This window comes from Micromys minutus, assembly GCF_963924665.1.
Source record: "Micromys minutus genome assembly, chromosome: 12".
Lineage (NCBI taxonomy): Eukaryota > Metazoa > Chordata > Mammalia > Rodentia > Muridae > Micromys > Micromys minutus.
In genome coordinates this window covers 5,814,710-5,833,901 of record NC_137981.1, presented here as the reverse complement: position 1 = coordinate 5,833,901, position 19,192 = coordinate 5,814,710, and the positions used below count along the sequence as shown (strand labels likewise).

General features: G+C 43.7%; 1 protein-coding gene across 3 annotated transcripts in view; it reads right to left on the bottom strand.

Annotated features, from left to right (window-relative positions):
* The window catches only part of ATXN7 (ataxin 7), a gene marked incomplete at its 3' end in the record, with an annotated part of 129,400 nt that overhangs the window by 61,050 nt on the left and 49,158 nt on the right, over positions 1-19,192 (bottom strand). For 2 of the 3 annotated variants that reach the window (XM_080926538.1, XM_080926540.1), the window contains exons 3-4: positions 16,929-17,219; positions 16,621-16,689 (exon numbers count right to left, since the gene is read on the bottom strand). In XM_080926538.1, the coding sequence (XP_080782664.1) occupies positions 16,621-16,689; positions 16,929-17,208 (349 nt within the window). In that variant the 5' untranslated portion in view covers positions 17,209-17,219. Of the gene's footprint in view, positions 1-16,620; positions 16,690-16,928; positions 17,220-17,535; positions 17,613-19,192 lie in introns of those variants that run through there. The other variant, XM_080926539.1, reaches the window with a different exon arrangement.

Below are 19,192 nucleotides of genomic sequence, written 5' to 3'. Positions count from 1 at the left end.
TTGTGAAAGCCTGTATTAGATGGTGAATTTGCCTGCCAATTCCATGATGTTTAAGAAACGTACTTAACTATTTTCTATGTCCCAATAGACTATTGGAGTTTACTTACTAGGAATGGGCCGTGGCTTCACCACCCGTCATAGAAATGGCACACAGCAGACCGTACACGGATCTTCTCATGGCATTTTACCTGGCCCAACACAACCAGGCTACTGCTCAGTTTAAAAGCCCAAGACAACCTCAACTCCATGCCATGACATGTCCATTGCCGGTGCTCCCACAACAACTAACAGCTTCCTTCATCTCCAGCTGCTGTCTAAAGAGTGCCAGATACATCTCCAAAAGAGTTGATGCCAATGATTTTGAGTCAGGCAGGTCAGAAATCCTACTCTGCCTCTCAGAGACTGTGATTCTGACAAGTTATCTGAAGGTAAGCTGCTCTGAACTCATGCTGCATCTGAGGCTGTCCAAAGGAAGTGGCTCACTCAGGGCCTCACTTTAAGTGTGCACGTGATGGCAGCTGGGGTGATTACTGCTACTGAGCACTGACTGAAGCATCTCTCCCCTTAAAAGGGGTACACAAGGAGCCAACGAGGTGCCTCGAGGCATCATGGCACTTGCTGCCAGCTTGATGAATGGAAGTGTAACGGCGGACCCCTGGGACATACAGGTTAAATGGAGAAACAGAATGCCCACTAACCCCCATTTATGTGCCTTTATACATGCCTGCTCATATACATACAATAAAACAAAATGCAATAGAACATTTTTAAATGGCCACTGTATGGCTATCAGGATTTGTCATGTTTTCATAATTCCTAAAGGCTATCCATCAAAATCTCATATTTAAGAAGTGGCCTTTTACACTGGAAGAGGAGGGGGCAGGGGCAGATCCTTGTTTACTGTCCAGACTCACTCAGGACTCACACGAATCAAACCTTGTTTTGTTTCTTTAGCATAACTGTCACTATGTAAGAATAACACGATTCATGAACAGATTATCTTCAGCAACAACCACCAGCTTTTGAGAAGACATTCACTAACACAGATCTTGTTGAGAAATAGCTCGATGCAGCTGGCAGTTGACAATAGAAAGCTTTACAGAGGAAGCACTGCGACCGAACGGGTGGCATACAGGTCTCCAGTGGACTCCGAGTCCATGAGACAAGAATGTCCAAGAAACACAAATAACGTGAAGGCAGAAAATAACCATTCAGAGACTGGAGAAAAAAAATCGGGGGCTGGGGGAGAAAACTCCAGTGACGTTAGAGAAAACTTGGACGTATTACCAGTTACTTATATAAATACCATTTATCCCCCTAAAGCAAAATGATTCTCTTTCTTCACAGCATAAGTACAAAATGCTCAAGCCCTGGGAACAGAGGCAAGCAATGATCCCCCAAACTACAATCAACAAGGGCCTGGGCAGCACGCCTCCATCGTGTCCCCCAGGAACTCAGTGGTAGAGGGGTTCTCCTGTGCGTCCCCAGATGGAAAGTCCCTGCTCTACACTGACACAGACAGTGACAAAGTGAGGTGACACCTAACCTGAGTGTGAGGCACTGGCTGGATCAGAGGGCAGACAGTGAGGGAGTGTGTAGTGGGAAAGACTACTTGTGTGAGAGGAACCAGGGCAGCACTGTGCTTGGCACAGTCACAGGAAAGCGTAGAAAGTAATCAAGTTACACAGCCTGGCAGGTCCACACCAGGGAGGACCCAGGAGCTAGAAGAAAAAAAAACACTTCTGCTCCAATAGCCTCCAAGGGCCCCTGTCTCCCCAACAGTCCCGGATCCTCGGAACCTCTCTTCCACAGCTCTCTGGCCCACTCCAGCTCCAGCTGGTCTTCAAACCCAACAGGCCCTCACCCACCACTCTTTGCCACTCTGAAATCCACACTGTTTACACCCTCATGTTTATGTGCTTTCTCTTAAGTGTGCTGATTCTATATCACACTGATTGATGTGCTGAACCTCCTTTGCCTTCTGAGATGAAGCCCACTTGACTATAATATATGATCTTAACATGTTCATAAATTTGATTATAAAGTATTTCTAGTTGAGAAATTCTGTATGCATGTTCAAAGATATTTGTCTGTAGTTTCTTTCTCTGTAGTGTCTTTACGTGCTTTTGATGTCAGTATGCTTGTTTTGAACTAATTTGGAAGGGCTCATTTTATTTTGTGGGTATGACACAGCAGTGACTCTGTATGTTCTTGAGCTTTTCTTTGAGGAGAAATCTTTACAGTACAGCTTCAATTTCAATGTCTGACATAAGGATGAAAAAACCATTATCAGTATTTGAAATAGCAGTGCCCACACTTTACCTTTTTCCTTCTAAATTCATCCTCTAACATACATGTTGTTTTGCTTTAATTATTATTAAGACTGACATTTTCCTAAAAACCAGAAGAGGTGCATAGTAAAAATATAAAGTAAGTAAATGAACAAACACAAGACAAAATCATTGAGTGATTTTGCCAGGTGAAAAAAAAAAAAAACATTTTTAATTTATAAACACATTTTAACATTGTACTTTTTTAGTTTATCAATACCCAGAAACACAGGCATTGCACACACGTTTATGAGCTAGGCTACATGTTCTCTTTGACCAGCCTTCTACCTCAAAGACTGTTAATTCAGTTCCACATTCATCTGTCACCCTTCCAACTCATCCACCACAACAACCCTCCCACCACAGCATGACCACGCCCATTCAGACCCAGCTTCCTGATATCCCCAGGGCGCCCTAGGTCCGCCCCAGCTAACCCTCCCAGCACCTCCTCCAGGACTACTCCTGACCTGATTCCACTCTACTCCAGTTCTCTCTCCAGTGTTTCCTGGGCCCACATTCTCACTACCTGGGGAGTCCTTCTATGTACACACGAAGTCTCACAAGGATGCAGAACTGCCTGTTTTCTTATCTCCCTGTCCAGATACTGTAGGAAAAAAAAAATGACAAATTCCTCCGACACCCACTCTCAATTCCAACTTCTCCCTTTTTCAGAAGTGACACCTAACCATCCTCTACTGTACACCGGCTTTTTCCTCTCATTATGGGGGTGGAGTGGGATTCTGATTATATCCAAACATCACCTTCTTATGGCTCCTCTGAGACCAGTGTCTCTTGACAGCTCAAGGGTACCCTTGTAGCTATCCATCTCTCACGGGCTTAACTATTCCTCGCTTCTGCATCCTTCCCACTGGCAGCCAACCACATCAAACACTGACTGAGTGAAACCAAAATGAAGAAACTCTCCCCATATTTCCTCAGGCACTGTACCCATGTCTCATCTGCTGTGGTCTCGATTCTCTACTCCTTTCCAAAGCAATCTCTGGCATGTCCACATGTCCCTCTCCATTTCTGCTCTAGTTCTTAGAGCCTAAGGTCATTAGAAATCTACCATCAAAGCCAGAGGTCACTTCTCTCACACAATTCTGTTCTATACAGTACCTGACAGGATACCACAGGCAACATGTTTTTTCTGCTCATGGGTTTTACATCATCACACTCATTTGGTTGCCCTACCATCTCACTGAGGACTTCCCTCTCATCCTCCCTTTAGTGTGAACTGACCAGAAGCACAAGCCTCACTCCTAACTGATTCCCTACTGATACTCACTGGAGCAAACTTAACTTGTTCATAGTGTATCATTTGATGATGCAGACTTGACCCAAGAGTTCTACTACAGGGGGTTACATCAAGTTCCAAACAATCCCTTCAGGGCTGACTCACAGAGTCACATGAATGTCCAATAAGTGCATCAAAAAATACAGCTAGTCTACCAGATCTCCAATGCATTGGCTCCACCATTTCTAAGCACATTAACTGCACCCCAAGCACCTGTCTTTCTCATCTATAACCAACTCTTCCCTTGCTCATGTGAATGCCAAATCCCAATTATACCTTGAACCTCTCTGAATGTCTACTGTCATCACCAAACCTCAACCCACTCACACAACTCACTTGGTGATGCCGTCAGTCATCCCACCCTGGACAATCCACAAACCATGTACAAGTGATTTTCATGTAAGTGGGTTGGCATTAAACTTATAATCCCCCTGAATTCCTTACCCGAGCTTCTGTGGTCTGATCCTCTCAGCCTTACTGCTCTCCTACCCTGTCACTCCTCATGGATGACCACTCAGAGATGTCCTTCTCCTGGATAACACTTCTTTCTCCTCACTATCTCAGCTCAAACACTAAATCCCCTTGATCAAGGGAAAGTGTCCCCTGATCATATTAACCCAAATCCATTTATTAGCCTTCTTAATTGATTGTGCAGCACTCAGTCCATGAAAATGTGTATTAATCGTGTTTAGCATTGCTAGAGCGTGGACTCTCTACTCAATCCCTATACCTATTAGAAAACCCAGCCCTTCTAGAGGGTAACTCCATATGAAGACCTGATTAGTTTAGCTTCCCTGGGAATTGCAACTATGCTTTCACAATGGGTCTGTCAGTCTATCTTCAGCTTCTAGCACACCAAAGACTCAAATCATTTGCTTCTCAAATGTTTTGGGGATAAAAGCTACAGGCACAAAATAAGGCAAAACAGTGAGAGTATTCTCAAGGCAGCTCTACGCTGATAAAGCACTTACAGCATCCTGGAAGGGACAATTATACTGTTAGGAAGTCTAACACCAAAGCAGCATCCTGCCTATCAATAAAGAGGGTCATCCTCAACCAACTGTGAAGAGTCCAAATCCTGTAACTGATGATTTAAAATTGGGTCAGACCAAATAAAAAAGAAAAATCACATGATCATATTAAAGAATTCAGAAAAGGCCTTTGACAAACTCCAGCATGCCTTCATGATAAATGTAGAACTTAGGGCTAGATGGGATACAGCTCACCATAAGAGCTGTGTAAGAGAAACCCAGAGCCAGAAACATCCTAACCGAGAAGAGTGAAACGATCTCACTGAAGTCAGGAAGGAGACAGAGATGCCCACTATCACAGTCCTTCTAATGAGTGCGCATCCATCTGCTTCAAGTACCAGCAGCAATAGTAAGACATACAAGAAAAACAGAAGCATGCAAATAGGGCTATTTACAGAGGACATGACACTATACACTTAGAGATCCCAAAGTCCTACCAGAAGAAACGAATTCAGCAATGTGGTAGGATACGGAATCAGCTTGCAGAGGTCAGTGGCTTTTATATATACGAACAACAAACACCCAGAGGAAGAGATCTTGGACATATTTACATCCACAGTCGTCTCAAAGAATATAAAATATATAGGGATAAACATAACCAAGGATGTGAAGGACCCTCTACTCTACAATAAAAACTTTAAACCTCTGAAGAAAGGAATAAAGAGAAAATGGAAAGACACTAAAAATGAAAAGATATCCTAAGCCCAAGGATGGGTAGAATTAACATTGTGAAAATGACCATTCTACCAAAACCTTTTTATAGATTAAAAGAATCATAATCAAAATTCTAATGTCATTTTTTCACCAAAACAGAAAAAAGAAACTATCCCAAAACTCAATCCCAAGCAGAAAGAACAGTGCTAGAAGGATTACAATTTCATATATTAACATGCACTACAGATATAAATAGATAGATATATAGATGGATGGATGGATGGATGGGTGGGTGGGTAGATAGATGATAGGCAGATACATAGATGATAGATAGGTAGGTAGATAAACAGCACTGACACAAAACAGACATGTAGACCAATGGAACAAAATTAAAGGCCAAACAAGCATACATGTAACTTCAGCCACTTGATATTGACAAAGATGCCAAAAACATATGCTAGAGAAAAAAGATCACCTACAACAAATGTTGTTGAGAAAACTAGATGTCCACATGCAGACCAAAGAAAGGCTAGCTCTATCTACCATTGTGCACAAACACTAACTCCAGAGGGGTCAGAGACTTAAACCTGAAACACTGCAATTGCTAGAAGAAACCTCAGGCAGTGCCCTATCTAATACAAGCAAGGACTTCCTGAATAGGACGCCATTTGCCCAAGAATTAAAGGCCAACAGCTGCCAAGTGGGACTTCATAAAACTAAAAGGCTTCACTTCCTCAAAATTAATTTCAGTCAACGGTATAAAGCGGAAGACCACAGAATAAGAAAGAACTTTGCCAGTTGTAAATCTAACAAAGGATTACTATCCAGAATATACAATGAACTCAATAAAAAAGGAGCAAAAGGTGTCAGGAGATGGGGTAGGGGGAAGGGATTAAAAACATGAATAGAGAGTTCTCAAAAGAAAAAAAAATAGCTAAGAACTACCTCAAAAATTGATCATCATCCTTCATTAACTGTTGCTGGTCTACTCACAACAGCTAAGGAAACAGAAACAACCAGTAGTCATGCAAGCAACAATTAGATAGTGAATACCTAAGGTGTACTGTGGAATACCACTCAGCTATGAAGAAAATCAAATCATCAGCTTTGCAGGTAAGTACGCAGAACTAAAAAAGATATCACACTGAGTAAGGGAACTCAGATACAGAAATGCAAACGCCACATGCTCTCTCTCTCTCATCAGAGGCTCCAAACTTTCTGATGTGAGCACACAGCCTACAGTAATTTGCAAAAAACAGGAAAGTAAACCAGAACGATTGCCACAAGATAAGTGTTGGAGGCCAATAAAGAGAGAAATACCAAGATACAAGTAGCCTGATCAGGAACACAAGAAAAGAGTAGAAGGAGGTAATACAGAAGAGAGATGGGAAGGGAGAAAAAGGATTAGCAGGGTATAACCAACCTGATATGGGAAACAGAGGAAGGAAAATACTCAAAGAGGATAAAATAACAGTAAGGGTATCTGAAAAAATATATATACATAATTACACAATTAACTACTTACCCAAAAATGTAGAACATGTAATTCTATGTATAAATATACACGTACAGTTTTAATGAACTTTCCTCATCTGGGGTGACAATGGTACCTCTAGGAACCAAAGACCATCTAACAAAAACCCCGCTACCAGATAGGAGAAGCTTTATTTTGAACTGTTGGCCAGCACAGTCCAAAAGTCTCCAAAAACATATAGCCTCATGTTATTGCCTCCGGAGTGGAAGGAGGTCTTTCTCCTGAAAGCACTGTGCACATCAGAAACAGGGCCCAGAGACTCTGACCTGGAACTGGAAGCCTCCTAAGGACTAGCTTTCATAGCACCAACATGTACCATGAGTTCCCAAAGGAGACAGGCAACTAACCGTGTCCTCAGCTACGATGACTACTGTGTATGAACCGTATGGACGGCCAGAATGACACAATCACAGTACTGGTCAAGCAGAGGCACACACCTGGGCAGTAACCAACAACTCTCTAATCAAGCTTACAACATGCACAGGATGGACACGATGGCTGGTACTGAGAGCGAGCTAACAGCTTGGTGCAAGCGAAGCCATGACTACTGCTAAGAGAATCTGCAATGACTATTAAATCAGTATAATCTTTACAGCAATCTAAACATCCGTCCTTTTACCTAAGTGTAGCTTTCACCTCTTATCAAGCTAACTTCTCTTTGAAACAGACCACTATAAGAAAACCATAACCCATCAAAACGCAGAGATGTGGAGCTTAGGCCCAAAGGATACGTTCACAGAACAATCCTGCATGTGAGATTAAGGAACACTGTAGGATGGCAGGGACTTGGGAGAAGACAAGGGGGTTTGTTGTGCCTTTGACTGTGCCTCCTAGTAATGTCAAACGCTACAGCCATAAACTTCTCATCAGAATGAATTCCTACTCATGAGCCGAACAAGGATGAGACCAATGGAAATGCCAGAGTAGACACAGAAAAGCCCATGGGGCATCCTCAACATTATACAAAAAAACTATAGGTAACTGAGGAATGCAGAGGGAGGGAAGAGAACATCAATACCCAACCGTCATGAAAACATACATATATGTAAAACATATGAGCTGAGCAGGCCATATATATATGTGTGTGTGTATATATATATACACACACATATATATGCACATATATATACACAGTCATACATATACACATATACATGCATAGCATGTATAGATTTGAGAAACAGGGAAAAAAGGAGAAATACTGTAATAAAGATAGACCTCGACAATGATCTTCTGTCACTTTCTATAAAGATAGTGATATTTTTCCATTATAATAAGACTTCCCATACAGTTTCAAAACAAACAGGGTAACTTAAGTGGAGAGCTACTGGAAATAAAATGAAAATTTTCAAGAATCAAAAAGGTAATTTTCTAAACTCCCTACTAGGCAAAAAAAAAAAAAAAAAAAAAACCCTCCAGACTCCATTTACAAAACCATAGCTTTCTCATTTACGCCTCTCAGCCACTTTCCAATGCAGTGCAGATGACTTACCCTGTTGCCTATAATGAATATTTTTCTGCCGAAAAAAGGGGGTCTGAAAAGCATCCCAGGAAGGAGTCTAATATGTGCAAACTAGAAGCATCCAAAAAAAAGTATGTGCAAATATGTACAAATAGAAAAGAGTCAACACTCACACCAGGCTTCCTTCTGCATGTCAGAGTGAAAAGAAACAATAAAAGAGGAAGAGATGTCACCTCCTACTTCTCATTCCTTCCCTACCACTGAAGGACGCACAGAACCCACACTAATTTGCTACACTCTCGACAGCATCCTAAGCCTGCTGGGGTTTCCTTGAGCTGCCTACATTTTGTCTGTTGAAGCTGGCGACCCACGTGCTGTGCCTCTTGCTGGCTCTTCAGAAGGCAGCACCTGCAGCACTTGACAGACACTCTCAAGCATTCCCATCATCATACAGGCAATGGAGACTTGGAGAAGCAGTGCAACTCTCCAAATCATTCCCCTGCTAGAGCTGGGATTTGAACACAGATTTAACTCTGGAATGGGAGTCCCCAATATTGCCTCTGTTCAAAGTTAAAGGACTATTCTTTAGCCCAAAGTAATGATGCTTGGACTTCACAACAGTTCGAGAGCAAACACGAACAACAATTCTATGTACGGGGTTCCCCTTGCATCTCTGAAACCTCCTTCTTTGAAATATAAAGCCAAAGACTACAAAACCATGAATGAAACCTGGTTCGGAAAAAGTCTCGAGCTTAAGGTTTTTAGTGTAGCTGGTAAGGAATTGCTACAATTTCCTTGCCATGCACAACAGAAGAAGCATTTCGTGCTCCCAGAGTCTTCATTACAAAGAAAAATAAGTAAGTACAACTGCTGAACTTCCAGCTAGAGCCTGAGTCACTCTTCTCTTCCCTTTGCTCATTCATAACACCCACTGTCCACAATGCACAAAGACGTGACCCTCTGCCTTTCTCTCAAAAGCAGAGGAGACCCAACTGTTAATACTAATAGCTTCCTTTTCTCTTAAGAACATCAAAATATCCTTCAGTAATCACAGGGGCACATTTATTAGAACTACTGCCACGAAGTTTGAGTACCAATGTGATTAAAAGCAATCTGGCACTGAACAGGTGTCAAATAGTGAAATGTCACTTCTCCAAATTCCTTTAAAAGATTATTTTTTATGGTACGAATCCCAGAGGATAATATTTACTATCTGCTACAACCTTAGCTTTAACTTTATCTTTCTTCTAAAAGCTGATACAGTTCATACTCAAAAGCTCACCAAGGAAACAGCTTTGGTGGCTCAAAGAGACTAGTTCTGGTTCTTTGCTTTGTTTTGAGTTTTATTTATTTATTTTTTTTTAGTAGTAACGTTCTTCTCAACTAAATTAAGAAAACAAAGGGTAGGTTGATTTGGTCATGCTCATAAGCAGGTATACATCTGGAATGGGCTCGGCACAGCATAGAGGGCTGGCAGATCCAAGGGTGAAAGTTACAGGCTTTGAAACCTTGGTGAATTATCACACAGTTCTGAGACTTTCTCCTCTGTAAAATGGAGAAAATGGTGGTAACTAAAGTATTACAGTGACAACTTCACCGTGAATGTACTCGCCAAACTTGTCCTATGCTCAGGGGTGTGGGAACATTGTGAGATTTGGATAACAGGACCCCAGATTTTCTATGTATAAAATGAAGTGTCTCAGGAGTCTAACAGTATAAATTACAAAGATGTCACATGTGAAAATGTTGCCAAAAAAAAAAAAAAAAGAAAATGTTGACATCTGTTATGTAGTACATAAACTTAAAGAATGTAAGGGACAAAAATAACATAATAAATAAAATAATAAGCAATGTAGGGCACATGCCATAGTGATCTGCACGCTGCTCATTCTTTCCTAACAGAGTTTGCAAGAACCTGTCAAAACGAGAGGAGGGCAGCTCGCGCAGGTGGCTGTGCATGGTTCCCACAAACTGAGTCACTCAGGGAAGGCTTGGGGATCAGCACGGATTATGCCAAGTGTTATGCATTTTAGCAAGCACAAAACCATAAGACACTGGGATCTATAAATGCAGTCTACCTTTTAAAAATCAAAACACACTTTTGCTTTTGAATAAAGCCTTGCTATTCATTCCCAAGACGAAACTTGAGCTTCTCTAAGTCAGCTAAAAGACAAAAGCTATGAAAAGTTTGAGTGGGAAAAAAATAAATCTCACAAAACGTCTTTCCTCCTATTCCTGAGTATTCGCTCTCATAGCAGTGTAGTAACCTAAGCATCCTGCCAGGGCCCAATGTTCCTGAAAACCGGCAGTGAACCTTCTGTTGCTCTGTATGAGTCAATCACGGAAAGCATGGACACAGGGCAGAGAGGACAAGAGCCTAGGACTGGTAAGTGCTGAATGGTGTCCTTAACGCACTTGTGGGCTCTTTTTATTGTGTGTTAGTCAGAAGAAGGCAATCTGAAAACATAAACAAATAATTTCAATGTAAACAAGACATGGTTGGAAGTGCCGGCATGCACCTTTAATTCTAGCACTCAGAAGCACAGGCAGGAGGATTTCTTGCTAACTAACATCGTTCTGGACCAGTCAAGGTGTATGATGAGACATGCCTATCTTTTTTTTTTTTAATAAAAAACTACATCTGACAAGGAATCTTAAGCAAAGTCTTTTCTTTTTTCTGTCCCACATTCTTCCAATAGTAAATAAACCCTTGGCTAAGGAACACTGTCTTCTACCCTTAACACAAAAAGTTTGGAAGAAAATGTCAGTTATGTTCAGTAGAAGGGGTTCACTTTCATCAACCATGGAACTTAGGAAGACAGGGTCAGTTGACTCCTCCCATGATGGACCAGACAGTAAATAGCTGAGATCATAGGTTGTGTAGTCTTTGCTGTACCCCACTTAACACTGCTGATTCCTATGTTGGGAGAATAGTCATAGATATAAAAGTATAGTGCCTGTGGCCATGTCCCAACACAACTTTCTTTAGGGACAATGATATGTGAATTTCACATAAATTTCACATGACATATCTTTAAGATTTTCTTTCACTTCTTTGGCAACATAAAAAGCCATGGTCTGTAGTTTTGACTAGAATATCTATGGTGATTAGAGGTAGGAAGGAAACTTGTTAGAAGAGTGTCTAGTCTGGCTCTGAGATTCCTCAACTTAGGTGAATGCATACCCTACAGCTATAGCACTACACAGGGGGCTATGGGTCAGCCAGGTAGCTGCTCTTACACTGCTGTACCCATGCTTACCTGCAGATGGTGTCTCAAATGAGGCACTCACAACAAGATCACCTAAGTGCTCCTAAGTGCATTCATTCACAAACTAGCCCAAGATGATCCAAAGGCAAAGAACACAAACTTCAATGCTTCCTTAGTAGGTATGGTTTAAATTCTCACCTGGCATGCAGACTGTAAGGACTGTGACCTGCATAACCCTTATACACAGAGAAATGGCAACCCCACATGCCTCAGAACAAAGGCACAACGTAAAGGCTCCCCTTTTTATAACACACGGTGAGGCCTAAGCAATCAGACAAAAAGCAGATGAAATACTATGAGGCCTGTGGCATGCTTCAAAACAACTCACTGTGGGGCAGAGATTAAACAGCGCTGAGCTATGACTCAGTCACTACAGTCGCGTGATGGCCAGAGTGGAGGCTCACCAGATTATTCTCTTTGTTTTTCTGTGTTTCAAATCATACATAAGAAAACCTTAATGGTGGGGGCCAGGTATGAGAATCTGGAAAGAACAATGAACTGTCTTAGGGAAAGGACTTTATGTCTATAATGTGGTGTCTTTAACAGTACGGTAAATGAACACCTATCCTTTTTCAGTTCACTAACCACAATCCATTCTGCCCTAGGAGAAAAGAAAAAGGGTGTGTGCTGTTTTGTCAACTTGATACAGGCTAATATCATCTAAGAGGAGGGAACCTCAATTAAGGAAATGCCAATCATCTTCTCAGTGATTGACCAGGGACTGTCCAGCCCATTGGGGTGGTGACGTCCTTGGGCTGGTGGTACTAAGTTCTACAAAAACACAGGCTGGGCAAGCCATGGGGAGCAAGGTCTCTGCATCAGTAGCACCTTCATGTGCCTGTTCCACTTGAGTTCCTGTCCTGACTTCTGGTGACAATGAATTGTGATGTGGAAGCCCAAGCACTTCCTCCTCCAGTTGCTTTGGTCATGGTGTTCCATCACAGCAACAGAAACAGTAGCCTTGACTAAGACAGGGTGGTACTGCAGAGATTACTCTGGAGAGACACTAGCTCCTCACCGCTTGTCTTCAAAACATCAAACACCTGACTGGCCTCTTCCCATTACTTAGATAAGGAACATCATTTTGGGCTGCTAGAGTGCTACTGTGGCAGTAAATATCAGGCACACAGTACAGTATACATCTTTGGTCTTTCTAGAAACGTGTAAGTGGGCACTAAAACCTGGGCAAAGCAATATCAAACACTGACAGCCTCAGGCCTCTCCTAGAGCCAAATTACAGTGGTCCTACCCCTACCCACTACAACGCAAGTCAGTCATTTGAACCAAGCACTCCACAGCAGTGCAGTTCAATCCTCCTAGTAGTCCCAGTCATTGTAATTTTTTAACAAATGCTTACTGAGTCCAAAGGTGCACAGAGGCTGAATATGCTTTCATCAACAAGGTCTCTGGCCCAGGAAGGCACATAATAAAGAGCTATCACATAATGCATATTCTCAGATCAACAGAGAACAAAGGAAAGTTCAAGGGAGCTTCTCGGTATCATGTGAGTGGATTCGGTGATGCTACAGCTGACTTTCTGAAGCAAAGCAAGTGCCCAGCACCACTGCTGTTGATTCTTACTGTGACACGGTCTGCAAGCTTGCCATAAAACTAAACTTTTTATGTTCATCCTTTACGTCACCCTATGGACCTAGACATTAATATCAAATTCCTAATTGGTTATTCACATCAATTAATTCCATTTAAACATAAATTTGGTAAATTTCACAAACAAAAAAATTTGAAAATTTTTAAGTAAAGTTTTAAGTTAAAACTTTAAAGAAAAACATAACTGACCTTCGGAGTTCTTTCAATAAAAATTCAAAATATATTATCAACCTTGGCTCAACAAACTCCACAATACTATCAACTAATACAGTAATTTATAAAGGTAGGCAGTATGAAATCAGGATGCAGACGAGCAATGGGCTAATCTCTGAAGGGTGACTGACCACCACCCTAACAGTCTCCATGTGCTGAGAAGATGAAAAACGAATGCCATGCCATTCCCACCTACCTTTATTGTTCCACACTTCTTCCACAGCACTAATTTGGGGATATGGACGAACTGGCTAAAGCGAGTTACAGCGAAAGGAGAAAAAAACACAAGAGCATCTAACTTTGCAGTTTTGAACTTTGGCACTGAGAATCCAGAAAAAGTGGCTCAGCCACTCTGCCCTAGGGAGTAGGAATATACATTATTTTACACATACTTTCAAAACTCTGATCCCTAAAAGCCCATTCAAGGGTTCTAAGCAGAAAAGACAATAAAAAACAAATTGAAAAGTCAATTCTAGCATTACCAGGAGCTCAAAGTCAAAGAAGTCACTGTGCAACAAGTTATCTAATTTTCACCTTTTACAATAACCTTGGGAAATAGGTATTAGCACCTCCTTTCCCAAATAAAAGTTATTTTCAGAAAGATCAAAAAACTAATTTCATACCCCATGTTTGCTAACTCTCTGGCAAATAAATCACCAATTGAAGAATTAAAGAATCAAGGTCTTTATGATTCTCAAGATCTTCATAATGGACAATTTCTCACTTTTAGTATTTCATTAATATGATCAAATTATATACATATTTCTTCTCAGTTTAACTTCATTGATGAGATAAATACATACAGATTTAATTCCAAAGCATCACTGGCTGATGGAAGACAGTCTTAACTAAAGACAATGGTAAGTGAGTCTTAATCAGTCTTAAGAGAACATACAGGTCTGGATCATTATTTCTCTTTGTAGGAAGGTATATGTTGTGTTTGAAGCACACATGTATGTAGAGGACAGAAGTCAACCTCAGATATATCAGTTCCCCTGAAGCCAGCGACCTTGTGGTTTGAGACATGGTCCCTCACTAACCTGGAGCACACCAAGACTGACTGGACAGGAAGCTCCAGAGATACAACTCACTAGCTCTCTCCTTCCCCCAATCTCCCTCCCTCCCTCCAGCAGTGGGATTACAAGCATGTGCCAACAGGTGTGCTTTTGGTGGGGTGTGGGTGGGTGGCTAATGCAGGATCTCGGAGCGCTTCAGTCTATTTCCCGACTCTCTGGGGCAGTCAAGGTAGCCTCAGTCTTTCAAGCTTGGACTTTCAGTAACAAAACTTCAGTCTCAAAATATGAAAGCATAAGCTCCAGACAACCTGACAGCTGCAGCATCTTTTAAATGGAGAAAGCAGCTTTAAAAAGATGGCTCCACCTTCTGACTGCTCTTCCAGAGGACCAGGGTTCAAATCACAGCACCCACATGGCAGCTCACACCTCTCAACATGGACATATACAAACGAGTTTAAATATGGAAGCCAGGTGGAGGACTGCACAGCTTTAACCAACACTTGAGCTCTGGAGGCACAGGCAGAGAGCTCCATTAAGTTCCAGGCCAGCTGGAGATCTACACGTTGCGTTATGGAACAGCCAGAGGTGCACAGGAGGACCCGGCCAAACAATCAATAAAACAGCAACAAAAATCACCCAAACCAACCTCTAACAGACTGTTTTATAGATTGCTAATACAACTAGGTTCTTGATTCCTTCTGGCCTTAGGTATGAGATCTTAGAAAATTGGCTAACGACCCTATTCTCATTAGAAAACATCAAACAGAACAGAAATGGGTTCAGTAGCTAAATGTTCTTGAGTCTCAGAGATCAAGGCATTCAGAGAAACATTCATCCTCTACAAGGGAATTACCAACAATCGGCATCCTGTGTTCAGAGCCGCTGGAGCCATTTAAGGGACTACATCCACAGCAGGAATAGAGACTAGGAGCAAGAGTGGATCAGGACCTCTAACGCTCCACTCTAACACTTCCTACCGGAGTTGCCACTTAGTGATTTTAATTTTTCAAGCCCAGGCGGACTGCCAAGTCACCACTAAAACCGGACTAACAACTGATTTTTCCTATTGCAACATCACCAACAAGTCCTGTGCTTTCTCTCCTTCCTCTCCCCTCAAACAGCAATCCTCACCAAAACTCAAATGGTTTGCCCTATAACCTGTTTCAACCAGAAGCACTCTTGGGGCTGCATCAGTATTCCTCTTGGCAATACCAACAGACCATGTGGCCAGCTGAAGAAGTCAAAGCAGGGAAAAGGAAGAAAAGGTGAGAGCTAAAGCCTGCAGACTGTAAGGCCAGTACAGTAATGAGCCAGTCGTGGATTTAGAAATCCAGCTGCCAAAGTTCTGCTTCTTGAGCCCTGAACAAAATTGCTGCCAAAATAAATGGCTACAGGTGAGAAATCAAATTGCATGGGCACATGTAAACTCAGTGCTCCGAATCCCAAACTTGACTCAAGGCCATGACCTTTCTCACCACAGACTTCCCAGGTAGTCATTATGAATCAAAAGTCATAGAAAGCCAACAATCACACAAATCCTGAGTGTACTCCATGCTTGTGACGATCTTTTGGTAGCATCCTAAACGTTTGCTTTAAATCCTATACAAACAAGGGTACGAGGAGGTTAAAATATTTTTAGTTTTAGAGTTCAAATTTCCGCCATGGTGGTACATGCCTTTAATTCCAGCACTCAACAGGCAAAGGCTGGCAGATCTCAGTTCAAGACCAGCCTGATCTACAAAGCACGTTCCAGGACAGCCAAGACTACATAGAAAAACCCTATCTCAAAAAGCTAAAATAATAAAACAACAATAATAACTCAAAATTCACTCTCTTTGCCTTAAGGAAGTCTGGGTTGGTCAAGGTTCCTTCTCTACAGTGCCCTCAGAAAGGCACTACTTTCCAATGATTGGAACTCTTATCTTCCCTGGTGTTTTCCATAACTAAAGGGATCTAGGTTAAACTCCCCGCCTGTTTCCATGACCATCACTTTGAATTGCTTTTCTGGCTTCTAGAAGGGATCCAGGTCACTGCCCATTGCAGAGAGCCCCTAGAAATCAGTTGTCACCCCCCCCCCCCAATGTTAAGCCCACACCGTTCTTTCCCCTTCAGCAGCATCCACAATGTGGCAAGCGGGAAAGCTGGGCTGAAACAAGAAAACTTCCCCAAGGTTGGGTATAAACTCCACCAGAGTGGCTGGACTCACCTTCCCGACAGAGCCCCATGACTTCACGGTTTTTCCCAAACTCCTTGAAACTTTCATCCAATTCGGTCCCTAGGAGATATACACACACAGGAGGAGGGGAGAGGCAGGTCAGTGGCCTGGAGTGTGACGCACGCTCACGCACGCACAGGGTAGGTGTGGGCACCTCCGAGAGCGTTCCACAACCCAGCAAAAGATAGCATCTCTGACCCCCGAGGGGGCGGGTCACAGGACGCGGCACGGGGGAGGGGAGCGGGGCCGGAGAAGGGGGATGCTGGGGGCGGGGGGAACCGGGAGGCGTGGACACTCACCATCCTTCCCAGGAAGTTTGGAAGCTTCCACCCACAGATTCCACGACTGTCCCAGCATCGCTTCGGGACTGGGCAGGGGCCTGCGCTCCCCCACCGTCGCCATGGCGGCGGCCGAGGTGGTGGCGGCCCCGGTGCCGCCGTCCTCCGGCCGTGGGCGCCGAGGCGGCGGGTGCTGCCGCTGGGGCTGCAGAGGCTGTGGCTGCTGCTGCCGGGCGGCCGCTGCTCCGCCTGCCGCGCGGCGCGGCTCCCCCCTGACGTCATCCGCGGCCCGCTCCGACATTCTTTCCGCTCCTACAATGTAACAAAAAGGGGGAAAAGAGTGGCGCGGGGGCCGCTTTTAAGGAGGCTCCGAAGAGTTCAGGCGGCGTGCGCGGCCCGCAGGCCGGCGGTGCTGACAGCCCCCGGCCCCCGCGGCCGCCCCCGCCCGGGCGCAAAGTCCACGGCGCGGCTGGCTTTCGCTTTCGCCTCCCGCGGCCCTCGTAGGGCGCCGGCTGCGGCCGCCACTGCGGCGCTGACTGCCCGGCCCGGCCCGCCTCGGGAGGCCAGCGCCCGGAGCCGACCTGCCGTGACCTCAGGCCCGCCCGCGTCCCGGCCCACGGCTGCCCACCCTGCGGGCGCTCGCATCCCGGCCCGGCCAGCAACCCCGCTCCTTCCTTCCGTCCGCGCGTCCGTCCGAGCGGCGGCGCCCGGCCGGCTCCCTTAAGCGGAGGCGCCTCCTGTCGCCTCCTCCCCCTCGCCGGTCCCTCCCTCTCTGCTCGCTCCGGCGAAGTTTGCACGTCAAGCCCCCGGAGTGGAGCCAGGGCGAAGTCGGAAACGCAGCCACCTATGGAAGAGCCTGCCGGTCGGCCCCGGCGCAGCGACGAATGCGTCGCCCAGGCCCTCCCTCCGGAGCCCGGCACCAGCACTTCGCTCCGGGTTCGCGGGCGGCTGCACAGTAGCTGGAGCATGAATGGGAAGCCGCCACTGTGTGCGGACGCCCGGAAACCAAAGCTGCCAGCGGCAGGTGTGAAAATGCTGCCCAGGTGTTAGCCCAGGTGTCTGTATCAAGCCCCTGCTGCGTGGCAAACTAGACACGTGTACTTCAGTACCAACAACTGAAGGTCACACTGTGTCCTGGGAACTTGAATTTATTCTCCAGCAAGAAGGGGGCCACAAAATCAGTGTGTCAATTTAAACTTGAGTTATTAGTCTCTCACTATTTATGGTTGTCTTTCCTAGGATCCTATGAGAACCCATGGCTTAGGGAATATACAAAAGACACTGGTCAGATGTTGATCACTAAATTAAGCACTAGCGCATAAACTCACCACTTCCTCCAAATGCACATACACAACTTTTGTGTAAGTGACGGTCTGAGGACCATCAAAGAAGCATAGGAGTAGACCATCACTAGGAGCCGATGGTAAATGTCCCTATTATTCTGTTACCTCAGTAGAGCAGCACTTCTCTAGCCTGCTCAGAGCCTGACTTACAGATGTCTTCTAGGCTAGAACTAGGTGAGGGGGTGGGTTTTCTGTACTTGCTGCTATTTGTTGCTTTTTTTTAAAAAAAGCAAATATCTAGTAATACAGATGTGACCAACATCTCTGTTGAAGAAATGTCTAATTTACAAAACCCTTTAAGATGTTTAAATGAAAGCAAAAGGGAATATGGAAATGTATCCATAATATATTAAAGTCAGGACTTAGTGTGGAATGCACCCAGAGTCCAGCACAGAAATCCAGATAAGGCTGAGAAACACATTAAGAACTTGTCTTAAATAAAGCATAAACACAATTTGTTAGACTCCTTTAGAAATGGATGGATAGGGTTTTTTCCTTCCTGGGTTGCACACCAAGAAACCCAAAAAGGGAATCTGCTGAGTGCTTATCAAAGGACAGTTGTTTTTTGAACTCTCGGGCTGTATACCTACAGATTCAACTAACTTAAGTTTAGATTATTTTCCATAATTTAAAAACTGCATCTAAACTGAACATTTACATGTTTTTAAAACTTTCCCTAAACACAATGTAACAACTACTCATGTAGAATTTACATTTTATGTAAGTACTGAAAGTAACCCAGAGATGATGTGATGTGGACTGAGAGATATGTGTAGGTTATGTGTCCGTTTATAGAAGGGACTTGAGCATTTGTCACTTTGGGATTCTGTGGGGGGTCCTGGAATACCAAGGGATAGATATTATCAAAACTAACTGAGATGAGTTTTTTAATGTTAAGATTTCTACATCTAAGAACTAATTTCTGTACGTTTTAACTTCCTA